General features: G+C 40.4%; 1 protein-coding gene across 1 annotated transcript in view; it reads left to right on the top strand.

The window, feature by feature from the left end:
* The first annotated feature begins 594 nt into the window (after positions 1–594).
* The window catches only part of SHCBP1 (SHC binding and spindle associated 1), a 44,449-nt gene continuing 21,852 nt past the window's right edge, over positions 595–23,191 (top strand). Inside the window, exons 1-5 of the mRNA XM_075536903.1 lie at positions 595–743; positions 4,701–4,868; positions 5,015–5,130; positions 6,987–7,195; positions 19,458–19,550. Coding sequence (XP_075393018.1) covers positions 617–743; positions 4,701–4,868; positions 5,015–5,130; positions 6,987–7,195; positions 19,458–19,550 — 713 coding nt within the window. The 5' untranslated portion in view covers positions 595–616. The remainder of the gene's footprint in view (positions 744–4,700; positions 4,869–5,014; positions 5,131–6,986; positions 7,196–19,457; positions 19,551–23,191) is intronic.

Raw genomic sequence — 23,191 nt, 5'->3', positions numbered from 1 at the left:
AATTCCGAATCCACAGCACACCAGAACCCTAGACAACAGACCTGTAGCACTAGGGAGGTCCAACCAACTGAGATAAGAAGTGCAGCGTTTGCCCAAGGGCACACGATTCAGACGTCGGGAAAGGCTTGGAAAAGGACAGGCGCTCAAACGGGAAGTCCAGTTAGAAATGGGGTTAGTGATGCAATCACTAGAGGGGATTACCAGCAATGACTACAAATTGTGTATGAATTGTTGAGTGGAAAAACGGATTCGCTGCAAACCGCGTAATTCGCAAGTAAAACCAAGTGACAATCACAGAGTTACTGTCCACACACATTCCAGTCACTCCATCATGTACGAGGAGGCTTCAAAACGTTGGTGGAAAAACGGAAAAGATGGTTTCTCCCACGAACTTTTGAAGCTCCTCGTATTTAGTATAAACTGGTTTAAAAAAAAAAAAAAGGAAAAACGCCGTCACCCAATTAGTGAAGCCGGGGCGTGGCAGGGTGGGCGGGGCGGTTAGAAGGCGGGAACAGGGAACTCAGATCGCCTTTTGATTGGCTGCTGCACGGCCAGCCAATCCGGAGCGCCGGCGTGCCCACGTCAGCCCCGGCAGCGCAGCCCGCGGAGATTTGAAATGGCGAGCGGCCTGCTGACTGACGCCTGTCTGGAGTCTGACAGGATGGCGCCGGAGCCGGAGCCGGAGCCGGAGCCGGAGCTCGCGGGCTGGACCCCCGAGGAGCAGCCGGCCGGCGTCGGGAAAGGTGGGTGTCCTCCTCGCCGGGGCCTTTACCCGCCGCCGCCTGGGGTGTCGGGCCCCCGCATTAGCCGCGCTGCGGGGTGGTGGTTGTGGGAGCCCCACCTGCTCCTGGGGGGCGGGGAGGGTGTCAGAGTCGGCAGCTCCCGGAAAAACTCCTGACAGACCCTCAGCGTTCCTGGGGGGGGAGGGGGGGCTGCCGGGAGGGCGTGTCTTTGAACCGGGAAGTCCCCGCCCATCTTGCCTGGTCGGGCTTCCGGATCCTTGTGCCCTGGCATCTGTGGGAAAGGCTCACCTGCATCGCCAAGGGGGCCTTGAGTGACACCCCTCGCTCCCAGTGAGGACACTAGAGGCCTTTGTCAGCCAGCTTTCCCGAGCACCGGGCGCAGTTGATAGTCCCAGGGTCTGGGGAGCCGATTCGGAAAACATCTGGACGACCGGAGCTCAGCTTTCCACCGCTTCCTGCACATTTCCTGTTTAGTTGGTTCGTTTGTTTAACTGACGCCGAGCGGCGTCCGTTTCTCCAGCGATAGTGCGACTTGAGTCCATCGCTAACGAACCTGCTTAAGTAGCACTTGGCTTTGGCTTCTGTGTTTTTCCTTGTCCCTACAGCCAGGTGAAAATAAATAAGGGGTGAAGAGTAACTACTTCCGACGGGTAGGGAATTCGGTTGATGTGAAGTGTCATTTGTGAACGACACGGTGCGGACGGAGGGATAGTGGTGCTTCGGAGAGGATTCGGACTCTCGGTGACCCTCCGTCTGTGTTACTAAGTAGAACTGCTCGGTGGGCGTTTCTTGGAAGTCGATTGTTGTTGCTGTGTGGTGTCCTGTCGATTCTGATACAATCCTCGCATCTTTAGGGAAACTGAATGCCACGTCTTTCTCCCCTGAGCAACTATGGGTTCAAATACGCGATCCTTTGGTTAGCAGCTTCTCTACCAGGAAGGCAGATCAAAACCCGCTAACCAAATCGGCTATCGAGTGGATCTGCACTCAACACAACCCTGTATTCTAGGAAGTGGATCGCCTCACCTTTCCCCCTCAGCTCAGCTGGTAGGTTTGAACTACCAACTTTCAGGGTAGCAATCCAGGGCTTCCCTTCTGTTCAATTTTTAACTCTTAGATTAGCAGTCAAGTGCAGTGTGCACCTCCCAGGGACCTCACCAAATAATGGGGACTTTTATTTGTCTTATTTTAATAGAAGTAGGCATGCTATTTTTATCCTCCATTTATAGGCAAAGAAACTGAGGCCTTGAGATAATGTCATACAGCTGATAAGGCCCTGAGGTAAGGCTCCTGTGCATCAGGGTTTGTCTGAACTGTAGCCCCTTGAAGACACTGAGGTCAGGTCATTCTGGGGGCCACAATAGAATTTAGCAAAGAAATTGGAGGAAGGAGGAAATGAAAGTAGAGTGAGTGAGGAGGTGGAGGAAGGGAGAAGAGAGACTGCTGCTTGTAATGGTCTCAAATACTCTCTGAAACCACTGCTGGAAATTATTTTACTAATCCAAACATTTCATCTATTAAAAGTATCTTATTGCACAGAATTAGGTGTGCCATTGGCGGAATCATGCCTTATGAAACATAATTGCCTATAACCCAAACCTGATGTAATTAGTATTTTATAATCTTTTCCTTAGACATGTCACTGAAATTAGTGAGGAGAAACCTAGGAGCCTTAGTGAAGTAAACCATGTGCATTATTAAGAATCTCTCATCCCTTTCTCTGAAGGGCCATTGAGTGGCTGACAATGTAGAAAATAAGGGCAAACTTCAGCTCATATAATAAGGATTATAGCAAAAAATCAACTATAGCTCTATTTTTACTGCAGTTCTATTTTTACTGCAGTTTTTAGTAATTGCTTTGGAAAAAATGAAAGATCCTTGAACATTAATACATGCTAATGATTATACAGATCTTGCTGTTAGCTGCCAGCTAGTTGGTGCCCTTATGCCTGGTCCTGTGCTGTTTGCAGTCCTGGGCCATCCCCATGGTCATTTGGGGCTTGGGATGGCCATCCCCATGCTCAGTTGGGGAGCTGATTGTTGTGGTCCATGTGGTTTTCCTTGACTGATTTTCTGAAGTAGATCACCAGGCTTTTCTTATTCTAAGCCTGCCTAATTCACCCTAGTCTGGAACCTTCTCTGAAGGCTGTTCAGCATTCTCTTTACACACAAGCCTCCAGAGACAGATGGGAGACAGATGGTGGCTGTGCATGGCTGTGCATTGATACATTGACTGGGGATGGAACTAGATTCCCCTGCATGAGTGCATTTTGCTACTGAATCAGAATTATACTACTGAACCGCCACTGCCCCTTACATGTTCTCGTATGCCTTTGAGTGGTTTCATCGTAGCCCTATCTGACAGTAAAGCTGCTCAGTAGTGTTTTCTCAGCTGTAATCTTTACAGGAGCACATTGCCTGTTCTCTTTTCTCAAGGAGCTGCTGGTGGATTCAAACCACAGACCATTTGGTTAGCAGCCACGCTCTTAACCATTGAGCCACCAGGGATCCTTAGTAAAGACCTTAACTTGTATTCTTTTAAGTAGAAGGTGGGTGGTTTCCCCTGGATTAAAAAATGAACAAGCAAATCCTTCCTGTTGCCTTTTCCCAAACCTCACAGGACACAGTGCCAGGTAAGCTTTGGACTGCAAACCCGCCAGTTGCTCTGTGGGATCAAGGTAACCTTATCTGCTCCTGTAAAGATTGCAGCTTCAGAAACCTGAAATAAGGTCACAATGACTCACAATTGCCCTGATGGCAGTGGGTTTGGTTTTTGTTTTGGTGGCAGATCTTAAGTTGTTTTGTGTAACAGTTTTATTGATATATGGTTCACATATCATATAATTCAGTGGTTTAACTATATTTTAAAAGTTGTGCAATGATTACCACATCCGTTTTAGAACATTTTCTTTTTTCTTGTACTTATTAGCTCTCAAATTTTCCCAAACTTCCTTTGCCATAACCCTAAGAAAATATTGATCCAGTTACTGCCTCTATAGATTTACCTATCCTGGATTTCATAAGCAGAAAAAATAGAAAAACCCAAAAAATCCTAATAGCAACAACAACAAAAATAAGACAGATAAAAGAGAAAGCAGAAAAATATTTAAAACTAGGACAAATTTAAAATGGGGCCAAAAGGGAGGACAAAGGAAAAGGTGTCAAATTTTAACCTAACTTCAAAACCAAACTCACTGTCAATGAGTCAATTCTAACTCAAACCAACCCTGTAGGACAGGGTAGAATGCCCTCAGGGTTTTCTAGACTAACTTCTTAGTGAAGTGGAAAGTCTCATTTCTCTCCCACAGAGTGGGTGATGGTTTTGAACTGCTGACCTTGTGGTTAGCAGACCAAGTTGTAATCCACTGTACCACCAGAGCTCCCTCTTAGCCGAACTATAGCTGCATTAATCCACTTTCCAATGTACTCTTTTTGCTAGCACAGCGATTCACCACCAGAGGCTTAATCCACATGAGGATCCAACAGATGGATTTTGAGGCTTTCATTGTCATCCATAGCCTTCTGCAAACTGGGTGCTCAGAATTTATGTTCTATGCCATTCCCACCTTTTGTCTCTGGTTTTATTATTTACAGTCCTTGGATCACACAGACTTGTCTGCTTTTTCTGTGTGGACTTAGCTGACACTTCACTTCAATGGCTGTTTGTTTTAAGATAAATCTTTAAGACCCAAACACGATTCTTTCTGATAGCTGGACTCTGAGTTTTATCACCACAATTTGCTACAGCATCCATATTTTCATTGAGTCTCTTACTTTTTTTATTGTTCTGAAGTAGAGCTTGCATTTTGAGATGCTTAAGTTTGGAAAGCTAGTTTTTTGTTTTTTTCCCTTCTGACAATGATAGAGGTAAGTTACACCCAAATCTTCTATTTTGCTTGGATAGGAACACTGGACATGCCGGATATGGTTAAGAATGCTTATTTTTTGTTCTTTTAGGGTTGCTCCAGGATGAGGACTCCTGCAGTGATTGTAGCAATTATGTGAAGGCAGCTACTAGTTTACACAGTTTCGTGCTAGAAGGTAAAACACTTTTCCCAGAAATTTTCCAAACAAGTCAACTTTTGTTCTACGAGCGATTCAGAGCCTATCAAGATTACATTTTAGGTAAGTTCTTTCTTTTTTTCCTTATTGTTTAAAGGAGATTGTTTCAGACTGTCAGTGGTTGGGACCGATGAGAGTGGACCTAATGACTTTATTAATTTCTCTGCTTTGCGCAGTCTCGATTCTGACTGTGTTTAATTTGTTTGTAGCTGACTGCAAGGCCTCTGAGGTAAGAGAGTTCACAGCTGAGTTCTTGGAGAAGGTCCTTGAACCGTCGGGATGGCGGGCAGTCTGGCACACTAATGTGTTCGAGGTGCTGGTGGAGGTAAATTTAATTCTGTTGTTAAGACACTTGTCCTAGCTAAAAGCACTTTTACTTCATCCCGTTATAGCCAAAGTGCTTATTTTTAATGAAAGTTTATGAGCTGACTGAAATAGCGTGTTTTTCATGTCTAATTGCCATGGTGCATAATAAAACAACAACAACAACCCATGCGCATCAGGTTGGTTTTTCATTATGACTATCCTGTACAACAAAGCAGAGCTGCTTCACAGAGTTTCTAAAGTCGTGAATCGTTATGGAAGGAGATTGCCACATCTCTCTCATGGGGCAGCTAGTGGGTTTGAACAGCCAACCTTTTGGTTAACAGGTGAGCACATTAACCACTGTGCTCCCAATGTGGTGCCTAAAGTGCACTGCAAATCTTACAAGCAACTGAGGGGGAGCTGCCAGGGTGCTTTCCATTTCAGTGTCCTTTGATAGGGCCGTGGATTATCAAGTATGATGTGGCAAGAAGTATTTGAGATCATTTTAAAAATAAAGAGGCCTAGTTGTGAAGTCAACAGTGCTTCAATTTTTTTACCTTTTTAGTAGTAGCCTATTAAGTAGCTGAAATCAAATAGACAGGTTAAAACTAGCCCATTTGTTGCCTAACAAATTTGTTCATGTGTGGCTAATTCCTTGATAATGTGCCCTGCAGAAAGCTAAAAACAATCTTAATTTTCAGCCTACTGGCTCTTTTACATTAGATTTGCACTCTAATTACAGTTGTAAATTTTGCTCAGTGTTTGTTAACTGGACCACAAAAAAATCCCTGTTAAACTAAGATGTTAAACCAAGAAGTGTGAATACAAGGGGCTGCTGCAGTGTCTAGAAAATGACATCACATACCACAGTGATTATAGATGAGGCAGTGGGTTACTATGAAGAAAACTTGATGCCTTTGAATTATGTAGTTGCTGAAGAATATTGAACATGGTCTACCAGAAGGAATCTATCTTGGGAAAATACAGCCAGGATGTTCCTTCAAAGTGAGCAGGGTGAGATTTCATGTTGAGACATGTCTCTTTGGACTTGTTATCAGCAGACACAAGTTCCTCCAGAAGGGCATCATGTTGGATAAAGTAGAAGGTCAGCCGAAGAGCGAACGGTTCCCAAATGAGAGGAGTGATAGAGTGGCTCTAACGATGGGCTCACATGGCCATGCGGGATGAAGTGGGACCAGGCATATTTCCTTTTGTTTTGTTGTACATGGGGCTGGTATGCATGGCAACAGTGGACTGCAACTGTTTCTTGAGTTTAAGTTTGAATTGTGCTATCATTGGTTGTTCAGAGCTATGGATTTGGTTATACCAGTGCTCCCCTCCCCCATCGCTGTTATTGTTTTAAAAGAGAAATGTGCCTTTGCTCATCATTGCATTTCCCAGGCCCAGAGTTGGCTTTATGGTATCTTATTGTGGTAGGAAAGATGTGAGGCCCTGACACTTCTTGGTCTTTCGGTCTCTCTCCCACCTCTCTTCCTCATCCTGCGTTTCCACAGCCAAGCTTGTCTTCACCACAGGGTCCTGCTGCTCTCCCTGGCTCTTCCGATGGCAGTGTTCCTTTTTTTCCAGCTTCTCCCCTCAGCTCCCTGACTTCCTCTGACCACCCCGGCAAACCCAAGCATCCAGGCTAGTCATTTTCATCAGCATCTTACCTGCTGATTTATTTGCCTTCCTGATTACAGTATAAACTCCATGAGATTAACATAGGCCTGTCTGTTTCTCCTTTATGTTACAGAAGGAGATCCCCTGCCCCTACCCCCCATTTACACTTTAAAAAATAACCAGGCTATTGTTGGTGTTTTTACTGTGTTTTGATTTTCCCTGTGTGAGGTCAAGCCATGTTATTTTTACTTCCAGGTCACAGACGTGGACTTCTCTGCCCTCAAGGCAGTGGTGAGACTTGCTGAGCCATACCTCTGTGAATCTCAAGTGAGCACTTTTACCTTGGAGTGTATGAATGAACTCCTTGAACTGAAGGAGCACCGGTTGCCCCTGCAGGAGCTGTGGGTGGTGTTTGATGATTCAGGAGCATTTGACGAGACAGCCCTTGCAATTGAGCATGTCAGGTAGGAAGAGAAGTTCCTTAAAAATAACCCGTGTCCAGAGATGTTGGGTGAAATGAAGTAAATCTGGTCTGTGTTCCACCCAGATTTAACTCAAACTGTAAACATGGACATTACAGCTTTGTCATATTTTAAAATGTCCAAAGAGAGGGGAATCTTTTCAATTCAAAGTAAATGTAATATGTTTAAAATATTCATTTTGAAGTAATGTTAGACTTATAAAATTTTTTTGGAAAAAAGTACAAAGAATTCTGTATGCCCTATACCCAGTAAATGTTACCAAAATATAGATTTTTTTCATTTGGTTTATGTCTATTTAGAAGCTGCCTTTAGAGTTCTGAAGCTTATGGTTAGCATATTTGAGTATGAAAGGAAAGAAAAAAATGAAAAATGTTATATTGTGACCTATTGTGACCTATCCGCTGATAGCCTAAGTCAAGACTTAATCTAAAACTATAGCCGTCGATTTGATTCTGACTCACAGCAATGCTGTCGGACATTTGGCTTGCTGGCAGGGCTCTCAAGGCTGTCAGCTTCATGGAAGCAGACTACCACCTCGTTCTCCCACACAGCAGCTGGTGGGTTTGAACTGCCAGCCTTTTGGTTAGCAGCTAAGTGCTTTAAACTCCTTATTTCAAGAATATGTCTGTTCAAAGAAGAGTCTCTCTCAGGCCACTTCCAGGACACTTGAGGGAAGTCCTTGTTTTTCTCTATTTTTTTTTTTTTTTAGCATAGTTGATTTCTATTTACACAAGTGTACCACTGATTCCTGAGTGAGAAGAAAAAGGCATACCTGAATTAATAGGTATGTTTTTCAGTTAAGTGTTTTATCAGATAGTTTTGGCTTTTTGAATCATATATATGTGTGTATACACATATGCATATATATGTACTTATCTTTTTTTATTCCTAAAGAAAGTTAATTGTAGCTATTTAAAAATGAAGTGGCCTCCCTACAGGAGCTGGAAGGCTGGATAATATAGTAATCATGATGTTAATAATTGTGCTTAGTGTTTTGAATTCTAAAAAGTATTTGCTTATTTTTCTATAGTTAGTTAACCTAGCTCTGCCAAGTTTAATTCGAATAACCTACAGAGAAGTAGACTTTCTCAGGCCCTCCTTCTGATGTCTCAGAAAATTTTGAATGTTATAACAGATATTTAATCCTAGGCCAAGCATTGTGAATCTAAAGAACCAGTTCTATTCCAGAATCAAAATAACCCTGTTATGTTTCTGTCAATTTCTGATAAAAGCAGCAATTAAAGCATTTGAATATGAAGTAATAATTGTTGATTTTAGGAAATTAGGAATAAGGGAGTTAGTCTCTATAGGTATAGAAGTTGATAGACAAGCATCTGGAATTGGTAATGGTATTATTTAAAGGCAAACTTGGCTAAATGTATTCTTTTTAAGGGCTCACATTCTGGTCAGTGCCCAGAAAAGATCAGATAGTGAGGTTTTCATTTGTTTTTTATTTCATAAATTTGAGTTCAGTGGGAGGGGAGACACCGTCAATCTAAAGATGGAAGCAGAGTATGTGAACCATTTGCTCCACTCAGAAACTCCCAAGACCCAGTCAGGCCACTGTTAGTAGAGTTAAGGGGTGAAGAAAGATTTGCTGAGGACATGGCATTTGAGCTTGGGTCTTAAGGGTTGGCTAGGTGAAAGGGTTGTGACAGAGCTGAGCAGCAGTGAACTTGGTGAGCTTAAGGACCTGAAAGGCCAGCATGACTAAAGCACAGACAGAATTGCCAGGGTTGAATGGTATAGAGCTTCGTAGGCCAATGAATCATTTTTTTCTTCAAAGAGACATTGGGAAGCTATAGGATAGCTCTTTTTTTTTTTTAATATCTAATGTGTCATTTATTGAAATGATAAAAACATGATATATTCTTCATGGGAAAGGATGAAAATATAACAGTATGCACAGCGAAATTAATATTTCACTACATATGTGGAATTTTTTAGGTATGATGTATGTTTGGGGTGTGTTGCAAATGTTAAGAGAGATTATGACAATTTTGATGGACAGTGCAAAAAAAAAAAAGAAAATAGACTAATTTTTTAGAAATCCCTCTTCAGGCTCTCTCTGCACCTTGTCAGCACAATGTATCCTCATTGCAACTAAAGCTAGCTGAACAATCCTGCCAAGGTATATCTTTTTATATTATTTTAAAATCATTTTATTGGGGGCTCATACAACTCTTATCACAATCCATACATACATCAGTTGTGTAAAGCACATCTGTACATTCATTGCCCTCATCATTCTCAAATCATTTGCTCTCCACTTAAGTCCCTGGCATCAGGTCCTCATTTTTCCCCTCCCTCCTTGCTCCCTTCTCCCTCCTGAGCCCTTGATGATTTACAAATTATTACATTGCACCTTGACTGGCTCGTCTCCTCCCCTAGACCCCTCTGCAAGGGAATCTCCAGTGGCTGACTAATATGCTTTGGGTCTCCACTCTGCACTGCCCCCCTCATTCACTATGGTAAGATTTTTTTTTTTTTGTTCTGATGATGCCTGATAACTGATCCCTTCAACAACTCGTGATCGCACAGGCTGGTGTGCTCCTACCATGTGAGCTTTGTTGCTTCTGAGCTAGATGGCCGTTTGTTTACCTTCAAGCCTTTAAGACCCCAGACACGATCTCTTTTGACAGCCGGGCACCATCAGCTTTCTTCGCCACATTTGCTTATGCACCCATTTGTCTTCAGCTATTGTATTATTGAGGTATGCACCCAATGATATGATTTTTTTATTCTTTGATGCCTGATAACTGATCCCTTCGGCACCTCGTGATCACACAGACTGGTGTGTTCTTCCATGTGGGCTTTGTTGCTTCTGAGCTAGATGGCTGCTTGTTTACCTTCAAGCTTTTAAGATCCCTACACTGTATCTTTTGATAGCCTGGTCACCATCAGCTTTCTTCGCCACATTTAGTTGTTCACCCTCTTTGTCTTCAGCGGTTGTATCATGGAGGTGTGCACCCAATGATATGATTTTTTTGTTCTTTGATGCCTGATAACTGATTACTTTGGCACCTCATGATCACACAGACTGGTGTGTTCTTCCATGTGGACTTTGTTGCTTCTGAGCTTGTTTACCCTCAAGCTTGTTTACCTTCAAGCTTTTAAGACCACTTGTTTACCCTCAAGCTTTTAATACCCCATACGCTGTATCTTGATAGCTGGGCACCATCAGCTTTCTTCACCACATTTAGTTGTTCACCCTCTTTGTCTTCAGCGGTTGTGTCGGGAAGGTGAGCATCATAGAATGTCAATTTAATAGAAGAAAGTATTCTTGCATTGAGGGAGTACTTGAGTGGAGGCCCAATGTCCTTCTGCTACCTTAATACTAAACCTATAAATATAGGCACATAAATCTATTTCCCCATCCTCATATATAAATATGTTTGCATATGTACATGTCTTTGCCTAGACCTCTATAAATGCCCTTTGCCGCCCAGCTCTTTTCTCTATTTCCCTTGACTTTCCTCATGTCCCACTCTCATGTTCAGTCCCCACCTGGGTTTCAGCAATTCCTCTTGGCTACATTACCCTTGATCATGCCCTGCCAGGCCTCCTCACCACCCTCCACACCCTCCTCACCACCGATTTGGATCACTTGTTTTTCCCTTGTCCTTGGGTTTGTTAACACCACTACCTTGCCCTCCACTTCCACCTCTCCCATGTCTCCCCGGAACTGCCAGTCCCATTATTTTCTCCTTCAGATTGTTCATCCAGCCTATCTTATTTAGACAGGCCTTTGGAGATAATATGCACAAAAACAAGACAGAGCAAAACCAAGCAACAATATACAACAAAACAATAACAACAACAACAAATCAATGACGAACAAAACGAAACACAACAAGAAAGAAAAGCTTGCAGTTAGTTCAAGGATTTTTTGTTTACCTTTACGAGTGTTTTCCAGTCCATTCTGTTGGGGCACCACGTCCTGGCCCCAAAGTCCTCCTTCAGCATTCCCTGGGGACCTCACTGCTCCGTTCCTTTGCTGTTCTGTTGCACCCCCTTAGTGTTTTGCTTCGGTGTGGCGGGATCAGATCAGGTGCAATTCCACAGTGTGTCTCTGGTGTTGTCCACTGTAGGGCTGTGGGTCAGTGAGGGGCATGTCATGTCTCATAGTAGGGCCGGCCATGTGGTCCTCTCTGTGGACTGGCTGCTCTAATTGGGGTCATCGTCCTCAGGGCCTGGTGGGCTAGGATGTGCTGCACTCTCTTCTCCTCCTGCTTCATCTGCTTCCGTGTGCTCCGATCAGATATGTCCCTTTCCTGGAGCTGCAGCTTCAATTGAAATAAATTGATCCTTTGAAATAAATTCTTCTGTGGGGAGGGACTGGTGTCCACATAATAGTTGGGATTGGGGCCGGCCCTCCAGACCTCTCCACTGGTTCCCTACTCCACGCCGGAATGTGGCATTCACACCCTGGGGCACTGGGTTGAAGTCTGGTCCCTCTTTCCTCAGGCAAAACTTGCAATAATATTCACTGACAATGTCAAGCAGGTCTGCCAGAATAATACATATCTTTTAAAAAATCATTTTATTAGGGGCTTATACAACTCTTATCACCATCCATACATACATCAATTGTGTAACGCACATTTGTACATTCATTGCCCCAGTACATATCTTATATAGCAAGTAAAGCATTGAAGTAGTAGGTCAATGTTGGTTCACTTCCTAGACAGTTCAATACTCTTGGGAGGGCTGTTTTCTGCTTCTTAACACACCATGTTATTCCAGTCTTATGTCCTCAGCTTTCAGGTGTATTTGTGGTAGAGTCTAGTTCACTTAGTAGGGTTTCCACATCAGGTTCCTCCAGTATGGCCTTTGGAGTATGTTGTGCACATTGAGGATCCAGGATTGAATCCCCCAGTGTTCTGTGGCACTTGACCTGGGTCCCCAGTGGGTGTACAGAAACTCGGGCTAATGTGGCTTATTAGGTGCATATTACCCACTTACAGTCCTCAAAAGTGTTGTTAGTCATTTCTCCCCCCTACTCCATTTTGCCTTCTCCCAGATATGTCTGCTTCCTTTTCCTCCCTCCTGACTTGTCCCATCAGTTTCTCTCATCACTCTGATAGGATTTTCTGTCAGTCTAGGGGACCTCATCATAACTTTTCCTGGCAGCCACTAAACAGTCATCCTCTCCTCTCCCTTTCTTGAAAATCTGATCTCAGCTGACTTGAGAACCCCTCTGCCAAAGTGACCTTCAAGGTGCACACATAGGGAGCATGGTGCATGGTTCATTGATACCAGTCATGCTCTTTATCAAGCTGTCTGGCTGCCCTGTAGAGCAGACTGGATGACCAGCAAACCTGAGCTTGTGCCTGCACTGGTGCTTGTCCCTACAGCAGTAGACTCATACAGTATTTGTCCTTTTTGTGATTGACTAGCTTTACTCAGCATATTGTTTTCCAAATCCCTCCATGTCAGGTGTTTCATTGTTTCATCAGTTCTTTAGAGATACATAGTATTTTATTATGTGTTATACCAATGTTTTGTTTTTGTTTTGTTTTTTTTAATCCATTCTTCTACTGATGGGGATTTAAGGTGTTTCCAACTTCTTACTATTGTGAACTGTGCTGCAATGAATGTGGGAGAGCACATATCTGCTTGTGGTCTGTCTCTTAATTCTTTGGGGGATACACCCAGCAATGGTATTGCTGGATCACGTAGTATTTCTGTTGCCAACTGTTAGGAATTGCCACATTGCTTTCCTGGGTGGTTGTACGTAGTTACAAGCCCACAGCAATGCCTAGGAGTTCCAGTCTCTCCACACCCTCTTAAGCATTTGTTGTTCTGTTTTTAAAACATTTTTTTATGGGTGTTAGATGGTATCTCATCATTGTTTTGACTTCCATTTCCCGGATCGTTATTGAACGAGAGCATTTCCTCATGTGCTTGTTAGCCCTTCTGATGCCATGCTTTGTAAATTGTCTATTAGGGTTCTTTGCCCACCTTTAAGCAGCTTATTCAGTTTTCTCTTGTTGTGGGCTTATAGCAGTAGTCTTTAGGTTTTAGTAATTAGTCTTTTGGTCCATTATGTCATTGCTAAATAGCTTTTCCCAATCTATGGGCCCTCGTTTTACATTTTTAATGAAATCTTTTGATGTTCACAGGTGTTTTGTTCATCTACTTTGTCTTCCACTGTGTAAGCTCCCTTTGTTATATTTGGTAGCCCAGGAATGTCCTGCACTAGGGCCCTTACATTTGTCCCAATTTTCTCATTGATAAGCCGTGTAGCTTTGGGGTTTACATTTAGGTCTCTGTTGCACCTTGAGTTTTATCGAAAAGGTAATTAATCCCCTTCCCATTTGATGTTTATTTGGCCTTTGCCCAAATTGGTTGTCTGTAGGCAAATGTGTTATTTCTGAGTTTTCTGTCCTGTTCCATTGACAACTATGGCTGTGTAGTAGGTTTGAGGTCAAGTAGTGCAAGACCACCTACTTGTTCTTTTTTTTAAAAAAGTTCTTTGCATATGCTGAGTTTCTTTCCTCTCCTTCTGAAGTTGGTCATTAGCTTTTCCATATCTTTAAAGAATGATGTAGAGATAAGGAACAGCATTGCACTGAATTGGTAGATTGGTTTAGGTAGTACTGACATTTTCACAATATTGAGTCTTCCTATCCATGAACAGGGGATATTCTTTCATTTTTGTTAGGTCTCTTTTGGTTTCTTGTAATAATGTTCTGTAGTTTTCTTTATATGTCTTTTGTTTCTTTACTTTTAAAAAAAATCATTGTATTTGGGGCTTGTACAACTCTTATCATCATCCATCCATTGTGTTAAGCACGTTTGTACATTTGTTGTCATCATTATTCTCAAAACATTTTCTTTCTACTTGAGCCCTTGTTGGTATCAGCTCCTGATTTTTTCTGCTCCCGCCCAAGTCTTTTGTTTCTTATGGTTTATTTCCGAGTAGATTAGTTTTCCTGTGACTGTTGCAAATGGTATTGTTTTCTTGACATATTTTTTGGAACTCTCAGTCTAACTGATTTCTGCTTGTTAATTTTGTTTCCTGCTACTTTATTCAATTCCTCAATTGTTTCCAACAATCCTGTTGTGGAGACCTTGAGGTTCTCTCTCTATAAAATCATATTGTTGGCAAATAGGGAGAGTTTCACTTGTTCTTTGTCCAATTGTACTCTTAATTTCTTATTCTCTTATTCTAGGACTTCCAGCATAATGTTGAATAAGAGTGGTGGTGAAGGACATCCTTGTGGGTTCTCGTGTCCAGTGGGAATGTTTTCAGCTTTTCTTCATTCAGTGAGATATTGACTGTTGGTTTTCGTATATATTCTTTATTGTGTTGAGGAATTTCCCATCTCTGTAACTTTTTATTAGGAATCAGTGTTGGATATTGTGAAAACGCTTTTTCAGCATACATTGGTATGATCATATGGTTTTTATCCTTTCTCTTGTGAATGTGGTGGATTACACTATTTTTTGAACCATCTTTCCCTGGTATGAATCCCACTTGGTCAGTATGTATTATCTTTATGTTATGGCCAGAATTCTATTGGCCAGGATTTTGTTGAGAATATTTTGCATCTATTTTCATGAGGGATATGAGTCCATAGTTTTCTATATTTGTGTGGTCTTTGGTTGATATCAGGTTTATGGTGGCTTTGTAGAATGAGTTGGGAGTTTACTCTCTCATTCTATATTCTGGAATAGTTTAAGTAGAACTGGTGACACTCTGAATACTTTGTAGAATTCTCCTGTGAAGCCACTGGTCCTGGACATTTTTAGGTTGGGAGGTGTCTTGATGAACTTGTTGATTTCTTCTTTTGCTATGGGTCTGTTCAAGTTTTTAAAGTCCATCTGCATTAATTTGTGAAGAGAGTGTATTTCTGGGTATTTGTTTATGTCATTTAGATGATTGAATTTGTTGGAATATAGTCTTACAATACTGTTACCATTCTTTTTATTTCATTTGGATCTGTTGTGATGCTACCTGTTTTATCTCTAATTCTAGACATTGTTGTCTGCTCTTTCTTTATCTTTGTTAACTTTGCTAGCAGTTTGTCAATTTTGTCGATCCTTTCAAAGAACCAACTTCTTGCTTTGTTGGTTTCTTGCTCTTTCTCTTTTGTTTCTAGATAATTTATTTCTGCTCTAATTTTTATGATTTATTTGCTTATATTCTTGGAGGGCCTATGCTTTTGACTCTTGTAATTGTTGGGGTTTGTGTTAATGTGTTGAAATTATTTTTTCCTCGTTTTTCTTGTATACATTAATTACTATTAACTAACCTCTGATAGCTGCTTTTGCTGTGTTCCATAAGTTGTGGTATGTTGTGGTATCATTCTTGTTGGTTTCTAGGACCCTCCTAATTTCATCTCTTACTTGAGCTAATACCCAGTCTTTTTTGAGTAGTGTGTTGCTGAATCTCTGTGTGTTTGTTTTTATTCCTTCTATTGATGACTTCCAGTTTTATTGTACTGTGGTCTGAGAAGATGGTTTGATTGGTCTCTGTGTTTGAATTTGTTAAGGCTTGCTTTATTGCCTAGCATTGGTCTATTTTGCAATATGTGCCATGTGTGTTGGAGAAGAATGTGTTTTTTTGCTGTTGGTTGGAGAACTCTAAATATCTAGGAGGTTGAGTTGTTTGAAAAAGACTGCTGTTCAGCTCTTCAGTTTCTTTCCTGTTGATCTATCTTTGATTGAGAGTGCTGTATTGAAATCTCCTACTATGATTTGATGTGGTGATTTCTCTTTTCATCTCTGAGAGTTTGGTTGATATATTTAGGGAGTCTTTTGTTGGGCACATGTAACATATATACTCAAGTATAAGCCAACCCGAATATCAGCCAAGGCACCTAATTTTACCACAAAAGCTGCATTAAAAATGTGCTGAAAAACTCAGCTTATACACGAGTATGTACGGTATGTTTATTATGTTATGTATTTTTAGTTTATTGATCTTTTGGTTATTATGTAATGTCCATTCTTGTCTCATGCTGTTTACTTTGAAGTCCATTTTGTTGGTGATTAATATTGCTATTCCTGCTTTTTATTAATTGCCATTAGCTTGGTAAAATCTTCATTCTTTGACTCTCAGTCTGTTTTTGTCTGTGAGTTTGAGGTGTGTCTTGAAGGCAGCAGATTGATGGATTTTGTTTTCTAATGCAATCTGCTACTCTTTGTCTTGATTGGTTTATTTAGTTCACTGACATTCAGTGTTATTCAAAGTGTAGATTATTTGCTACCATCTCATTATTTGTTTGGTATTTTCCTTCCTCTTTTTTTGTGTGGGGCAGTAGGGGTCATTTATCCATGTCTCGTTTCTCCTCGTGATCTGTATCGTCTTGAGTACTGCTTTCAGTGTGCTGACTTCTGGGTGGTGTTACACCCTGTGGTGGTCTCGTGTTTGTGTGCTGCCATTGTTTTCTGACCATAAAGATCTGGATATATTTTATAATGCTTGATTTGTTTTTATGCATTCTCTAAAAATTTCCTTGTTGAGAATATTATTATTTCTCCTTTATATTTGATGGGCAACTTTGCTGGATATAGGATTTTTTCTTGGACAGGCAATTTTCGTCTTCCAGATTTGGAATCTGTTGCTCCATTTCTCCTTTCCTGCATGTTTTTTTGTGGAGAGGTCTGTGTTTATTCTTATCTCTTTCCCTTTGTAGGTGACTCTATTATTTCCTCTCGATATTCTCCAGATTCTGTCCTTTCCCTTGATGTTAGATAATTGACTACTATATGTCTTGATGTGATTTTGGGAGAGGTTTAATCCATTTCATGTTCTCTCTGCTTCTTGGATGGTTATCATCTCCTCCTTTGTGATATTGGGGGAAACTTTCTTCCACGAGTTCCCTTACTATTTTATCTGTAGAATTGTTTTGTGTCTTCCTGTTCCAGTATTCCAATGATTCTTTTCATGGTGTCCCACATAATCCTCAAACTTTCTTCAGATTATTTTGCTTTTTTTGGATTGTTTCCCTTGCATGCTGAAATCTGCATGGTTGTCTTTGAGTTCCCTGATTTGATTTTCCATTATTTCCTTTCTATTGCTAAGTTAATATGCTGTGTTTTCAATCTCTGCTATGTCATTGCTTAGTTTCTGGGTTTCTTTTGGGTGTGAGGTCTTAGTATCTTGATTTCTTTCTTTGTTTTCAAGATTGATCCCCAGGTTGCTTATATAGCCCTAAACATCATTCTCCTGTGTTCTCTTTCTGACAGACCAAAGGCTTCTTTTTTTGTGTGTATTCCATTTGCTTGGGGTACTCTTCAGTTGTTGACTTGTTTTTCTTGTTTTTTTTGTTGTTGTGATAACTGATGCTGGCTGTTATTTGCGCAGCATAGTGGTCCATCTGCAGATGGTGTGTGTGGTTCTGGATTGTGTGTGTGTGTGTGTGTGTGTGTGTGTGTGTGTCAGGGAGGGTTGGGGTTGGTTAGAGGAGGAAGATCACATAGGAGAGTGTTAGAATTGGGTGTGTAGCAAGAATAGGAGATAAGGGCTCAAAAGTTGCATTTAAGGGATGGTAATTATCATAGGTAGTCTTCTGGTTAAATATAGCGATTTAAAAAAGTTGGAAGAAGGGATTTTAAAAGGTGTTCTAGTGTTTGTTAGATTATGTGAAAATGTGTCTCACTGAGAAAGTGGGAGCAGGGTCTTGAGGTAGTGTGGATTGGGGAAGGTGGAGAATATATTTAATAATTTACCAGAGTCATATATTGTCCCTGTATATAATATAGGGAGAGTGCCACCTAGTGATGTGATGATGTTTATAGGAGAGGCCCTTATTTTGGCAGTACACTGCCTCCCTGTTCTCAGGGAGGGAATGTCTTGTGGTAGGTAGTGGAATGATATCAGGATTCTGTACCTCCTGCTAACTGCCCTCTATTGCCAGGATCCCAGGGTTGAAATAGGCTATAGGAATGGAGCCCCTAGGTGAAAGGGGACTTCTAATTAGGTGGAGGTTAAAAGTGGGTAAGTCCACACATTGACAAATTTCAGAACTGGGGGAGGGGAAGCTGCCCAGACTTGCTGAAATACAGATTTCCCAGTTCTCAAGCAGGAAAAGAATTTTGTGTGTGTATGCTTGTGTTTTATAAAAGAAAAAAGGGGGAAAAAAGTACTTTGAAGTTCTTGTACCCACTTGAGATTAAATTGCACACTAATAATAATAAGCCTTTATTAACCACTAGGCCAAGAGGAGGCTTGACCTTGGAAAGCCTTCAACCCAGAGCAAAGAGAAAAGAGTTTTTATAGTTAATGGCAGAGGGCCTAAGGTGTGTGCGTGTGTGTGTGTGTATGTGTATGTGTATGCAGGCAGTTGCACTTTTTGCTTATCAGACAGGCATGATACCAGGAGGGGCTAGGAGAAGCAGCTGCAGGTAGTAAATCAAGTCTGGCAGGATAGATTACATTTCTTGCTAACTGCGTAGTAGGATATTGGGCAGGAGGGGTCTGGAAGCATCTTGAAAGAGAATCAAGGTCTGTCAGGAGATCGGGAGAGGAAGAAGGGGTAAGGAGCAGGTAGCTGCTAGCAGTGAATTGAAGGCAGTTTTAAACAAAATGGAGTTCTTCATGATAAACTGGGTAACTACAAAGCACCCAGAGTTCACGTTGCACATTACTGGATGAGATCCCTACCTGTGAGATACTGGGTGAGGCTAGGTCGCGTTAGCTAGAAGTTTCTATCTAGCGGGAAGGTGGATTAGGTTATAGTGTGGAACTATGGAGATTCTGCTCTGGCCACCTTGAGCTCCTTCCTCAAGCTCCTGCCTTCACACAAGGGCTCCCAGGGTCAGAGAGGGATGGGGGCACTAGGTAAAATGGTGGTTCTAATGGTGGGGCATGAGGGGGTGTAGCTGGAAGGAGGTTTCCCTTGCACAGGCATGTACCTGTGCTAGGGGAGGGCTCTGCAGAGGCTTGCTGCTGTGCCAACCCCTATGGCATTCACCAGGGGTGAAAAGCAGGGAGAGAAATCCAAAATATTGCTGGAGTAACTCAGATCAGTGTCTGAATCCTACCTGTTGGTCTCTGGCTTGGGCAGGAGATTCTACCCAGGTACCATCTTCCTGGGTCCTCTGGAGAAAACTTCTATAGCTGATCAAAAGAAAGGTCCCTCATGAGTTTTTAGAAATGGTAAGACATGAGGTGATTGCTGGAGTTGATAGAATGTTTTCATTTATTTAAAACAGTGGAGCTTTCACTCTTTCCAAATCCAGAACTTTGGAGCCAGTGATTGCATTTTGATGATACTAATTTTTTTTCCAGGTTTTTCTACCAAAACATTTGGCGGAATTGGGATGAAGAAGAGGAAGATGAGTATGATTATTTTGTCCGATGCGTTGAACCTCGATTGAGATTGTAAATATTATTTATCTTAAAACATTTTGGGGGAAAATAGCTATTCTCAGTTTAATTTTATGTGCTGTGTGTGTGTATGAATTTATCAGGGATCCATACACAGGAATGTAATCATGTATAAGTGATACAACCTATTGACAAATTATTAAATGAAACTTGTACAAGTGTAGAGAAACCTGAGTTTATTTATAAACTAAGTCAAAAAACAGAGTTGGAGAATACCTTTGCTAATAACACACTGTTTTACAAAATTAAGATCTAATTGGGATATTATGTTAAAGCCCCTTATTTAATTATAAGACAATTTCATGAAAAACAGATTATTATTATTTTTAATAATTTGTTGGAGGCTCTTACAGCTCTTATCACAGTCCATTCATGCATCCATCTTGTCAAGCACATTTGTATATACGTTGCCATCATCATTTTCAAAACATTTTTTTTTTCTACTTGAGCTTTTGGTATCAACTCATTTTCCTTCCTCTCTCATGCTTCCTCCCTCATGAAACCTTGGTAAATTTATAAATTATTATTGAAAAACAGATTATTTGAATTACAGAATTGTTTTGCTTTAACATTTTCAAAGACTATTTTAAAGGATACATAACTTTATTCCAAATTCTTACAGGCAAATGCACTAGATTAACTTAATAGACTTACCTCGGTCGGCTTTGTCAAATTTATTTTACATGTTTTATTTATTTATTTTTTTAAGTGGCAAAAGAAGTTTATTTACTAGCTCGAGCTACGGCTTCCTCCCTCCGCTGCCCGACACAGGGAGGACCTAGCATCCAAAATGGAATCAGCCTTTACATGTGTTTTAATTACTGGTGATGAATACAAAATTTTAAACTACCTCAACCCATTCTTCTAATTTATCATTTTGATAGGGAAGCTCTTCCATAAAAACACCCAAATAGTTTGTACTGACCTGATTAATTTGGCTTTAGGCTTCCACTAGATGGTGTTCTAAGACTAGGTAACTTTTTCTTGTACTCAAGAGAGGTAATTTATTAGGCAGTTCAGGAATAAGAATAAAATTAGAACTTGTATTAAAATAGAAGATAAATTTTTCCTCTGTGTAAAAGATAATTCATTATGTAAGATAACTTTACATTTCTGGGAAGTCCAGTAAGTTTTTCTTGACTTAAATAGAAATAATAAAAATATATAATACATAAAAATAATTTTATTCTCTAGTGAGAATTATATATGTAAATCACAATTCCTCATGGACTGTGGCTTCTCTTCAGTTATTTCCCCAGTTTTTCCATTGTGTGCTTCCTGCTTTCCCAGGGTATGTTTAAGAAAAGCCAGAGTTTTCATTTTCAGATTTTCTAGATTTGATACATTTGTTCTTAAAGAGTAATGATTGGCTTGATTACAGTAAAATCGAATGGCAGGTAATATGTGTATCTGTCAAATTTGATCTTTATTTGGAAAAAATTGTATTCCCATTTGACAGTGTTGCATGCGCTAACAAGAAATGATTTACAGACCATACCTTGTATAGCACTGGCAGATGGGATAGCAGAAGGGCGGAATTGTTTTCAGCTATAGAGAAGAAATTTGATGGAAAGTCTGGGATGTTATCAGATGTAGGCAGACTAAGATGGTCTCTGGGCTCAGATAAGAGTGGAGCTATCAGTAGCCAAAATTCAAGAGGGATGAAACCATATTGTTTTGATTTTGCACTGCGCAGTAAATATTATTCCTTTCTAATTCAAAACACTCTGCTTCAAAGCTTATGGGTCTAAGACTCAACAGATGTTGGTTCACAGCTTCTAAACAATGAAATCTCAATATCATGAGAAGGAATAAGCTGATTGGCAAGGATATTAGATAGGCTAAGAAATTTCTTTTAAAATTTGAATTTTAATCTGCAACTTAATTGACCTTAGTGGTTTAGTTCTCTGTTTCATTGTTTGCAAAGTGAATTTTCACAATATCTTTAAATGAGTATGGATTAATCAAAGCATACAAAATTCTTGCCTTGTAAGTGGTACCTAATCCGTTTACTTGAAAGCAGACCAACATCTAGTTTTTACTTATCTTAGATACTATTTGAGTATTCACCATAATTTGATGTAAATTTGTTTAGGGCATGGTTCTATTCCCCCCCCCCCCCCTTATTTGAAAAAGTAGTGTCAATGGGAATGAGGGATGCGCTCAGTGAGATGACATGACATAGTGGCTTCAGCAATAAGCTCAAATATAGTAGCAATTGTGAGGGTGTTGAAGGACCAAGTGTGGGGTCACTATGAATCAGAACTGACTGGATGGCACTTAAAACCAATAATAGCTTACGTAGAGCATGACTGCATTTAGAGAACAAAAGATCAAAGACAATAATTCTCAACTATTGTATATTAGAATCTCCAGAGATACTTCTTTCTCTACCTCCAGAGATAGATATAACTGGTTCGGGAGGGGGCCTTAGCAGCTGAATTTTTAAAAACACACCATAGTGATTCTAATAAACAATCAGGGTTGAGAACTTCTGGCCTCAAAGACATCTAGGCAATATGCTTTTAAATGAAAAGTAAAGCAATTATTTGAAAACTCTAGGTAATAGAAATAATACATTTAATTTAAAAATCTCTTAATTTCAAATAATTAACTTCATTGCACACAAATTATTTTATCATTACATCTAGAAATAATTTTTACTCTGAATTTATCTTATATTTGAGAAGGTATCTAAGTAAATATTGAATTTTAAATTATAATAAGATTTTCCAATAATCTTCCTGAGGAAAATTCAACATAATTTGGTTCATAGTACTTTACATATGAGGAAGGAATAGCTAGTTTGAATCACTTTCAATTTCTGATCATATAAATATGGTTTATTAAACACTGTTATGAAGCAATTTGGAATATTTACACTCCCTATGTATTGCAACCTATATTTTCATTGCCACCTACTTACCATTAGATTTTAAATCTAATAAACAAGAAGAAAATCACTTACTGAATAATGATATAAATATACAACATGAACTTTCACTGTTGTGAAAGCACAAATGATTACATCATTATAAAACACAACTAACTCCTCAAAAGAAAAATCAGTGACCAAAATCAAGTGCTTAAAGCTTTCAGTAGACTACTTATAATAGAGTACTATTCACAAAGACTAATGTGTGCTTGGGATATGTACTGTGAAACACTTTTCATACTGGGTCATTTTCTTTCTTTTTTTTTGAGAGAGAGGGAGAGAGTGAGAGAGAGAGAGTGAGAGTGAGTGAGTGAGTGTGAGAGAGTCCTGGGTCATTTTCTTAGGCTAACTACACACACACACACACACGCACACACACACACACACGCACACAGGCATCGCCAGGGCAGGTTTTCTCTGGTCACAGTGAATTTTTTTGTAAAGGCAGTTTTCTTCGACTTCTTTTTTTGTGATGACTGATTTAAGAGAACAGCATGTGGCTTTGAGATTTTTGTTTCTTGCTCAGGAGAAATGCCACAAAATTGTTGTGATGTTGCAAGGTTACAAGGCCAGTGCTATGGGGAAAGTTCAAGTGTACGAGTGATTTTCCCATTTCAAAAATGTTAATTCGCCGAGCTATGTTGACCTCCTCCCCAGAAGAATGTAATACAGAGGACAGCATTGAAGATACAGCCTCAGG

This window comes from Tenrec ecaudatus, chromosome 18, assembly GCF_050624435.1.
Source record: "Tenrec ecaudatus isolate mTenEca1 chromosome 18, mTenEca1.hap1, whole genome shotgun sequence".
Classification (NCBI taxonomy): domain Eukaryota; kingdom Metazoa; phylum Chordata; class Mammalia; order Afrosoricida; family Tenrecidae; genus Tenrec; species Tenrec ecaudatus.
The sequence above is the reverse complement of the archived record's forward strand: the minus strand, read 5'-3'. Positions and strand labels throughout refer to the sequence as shown.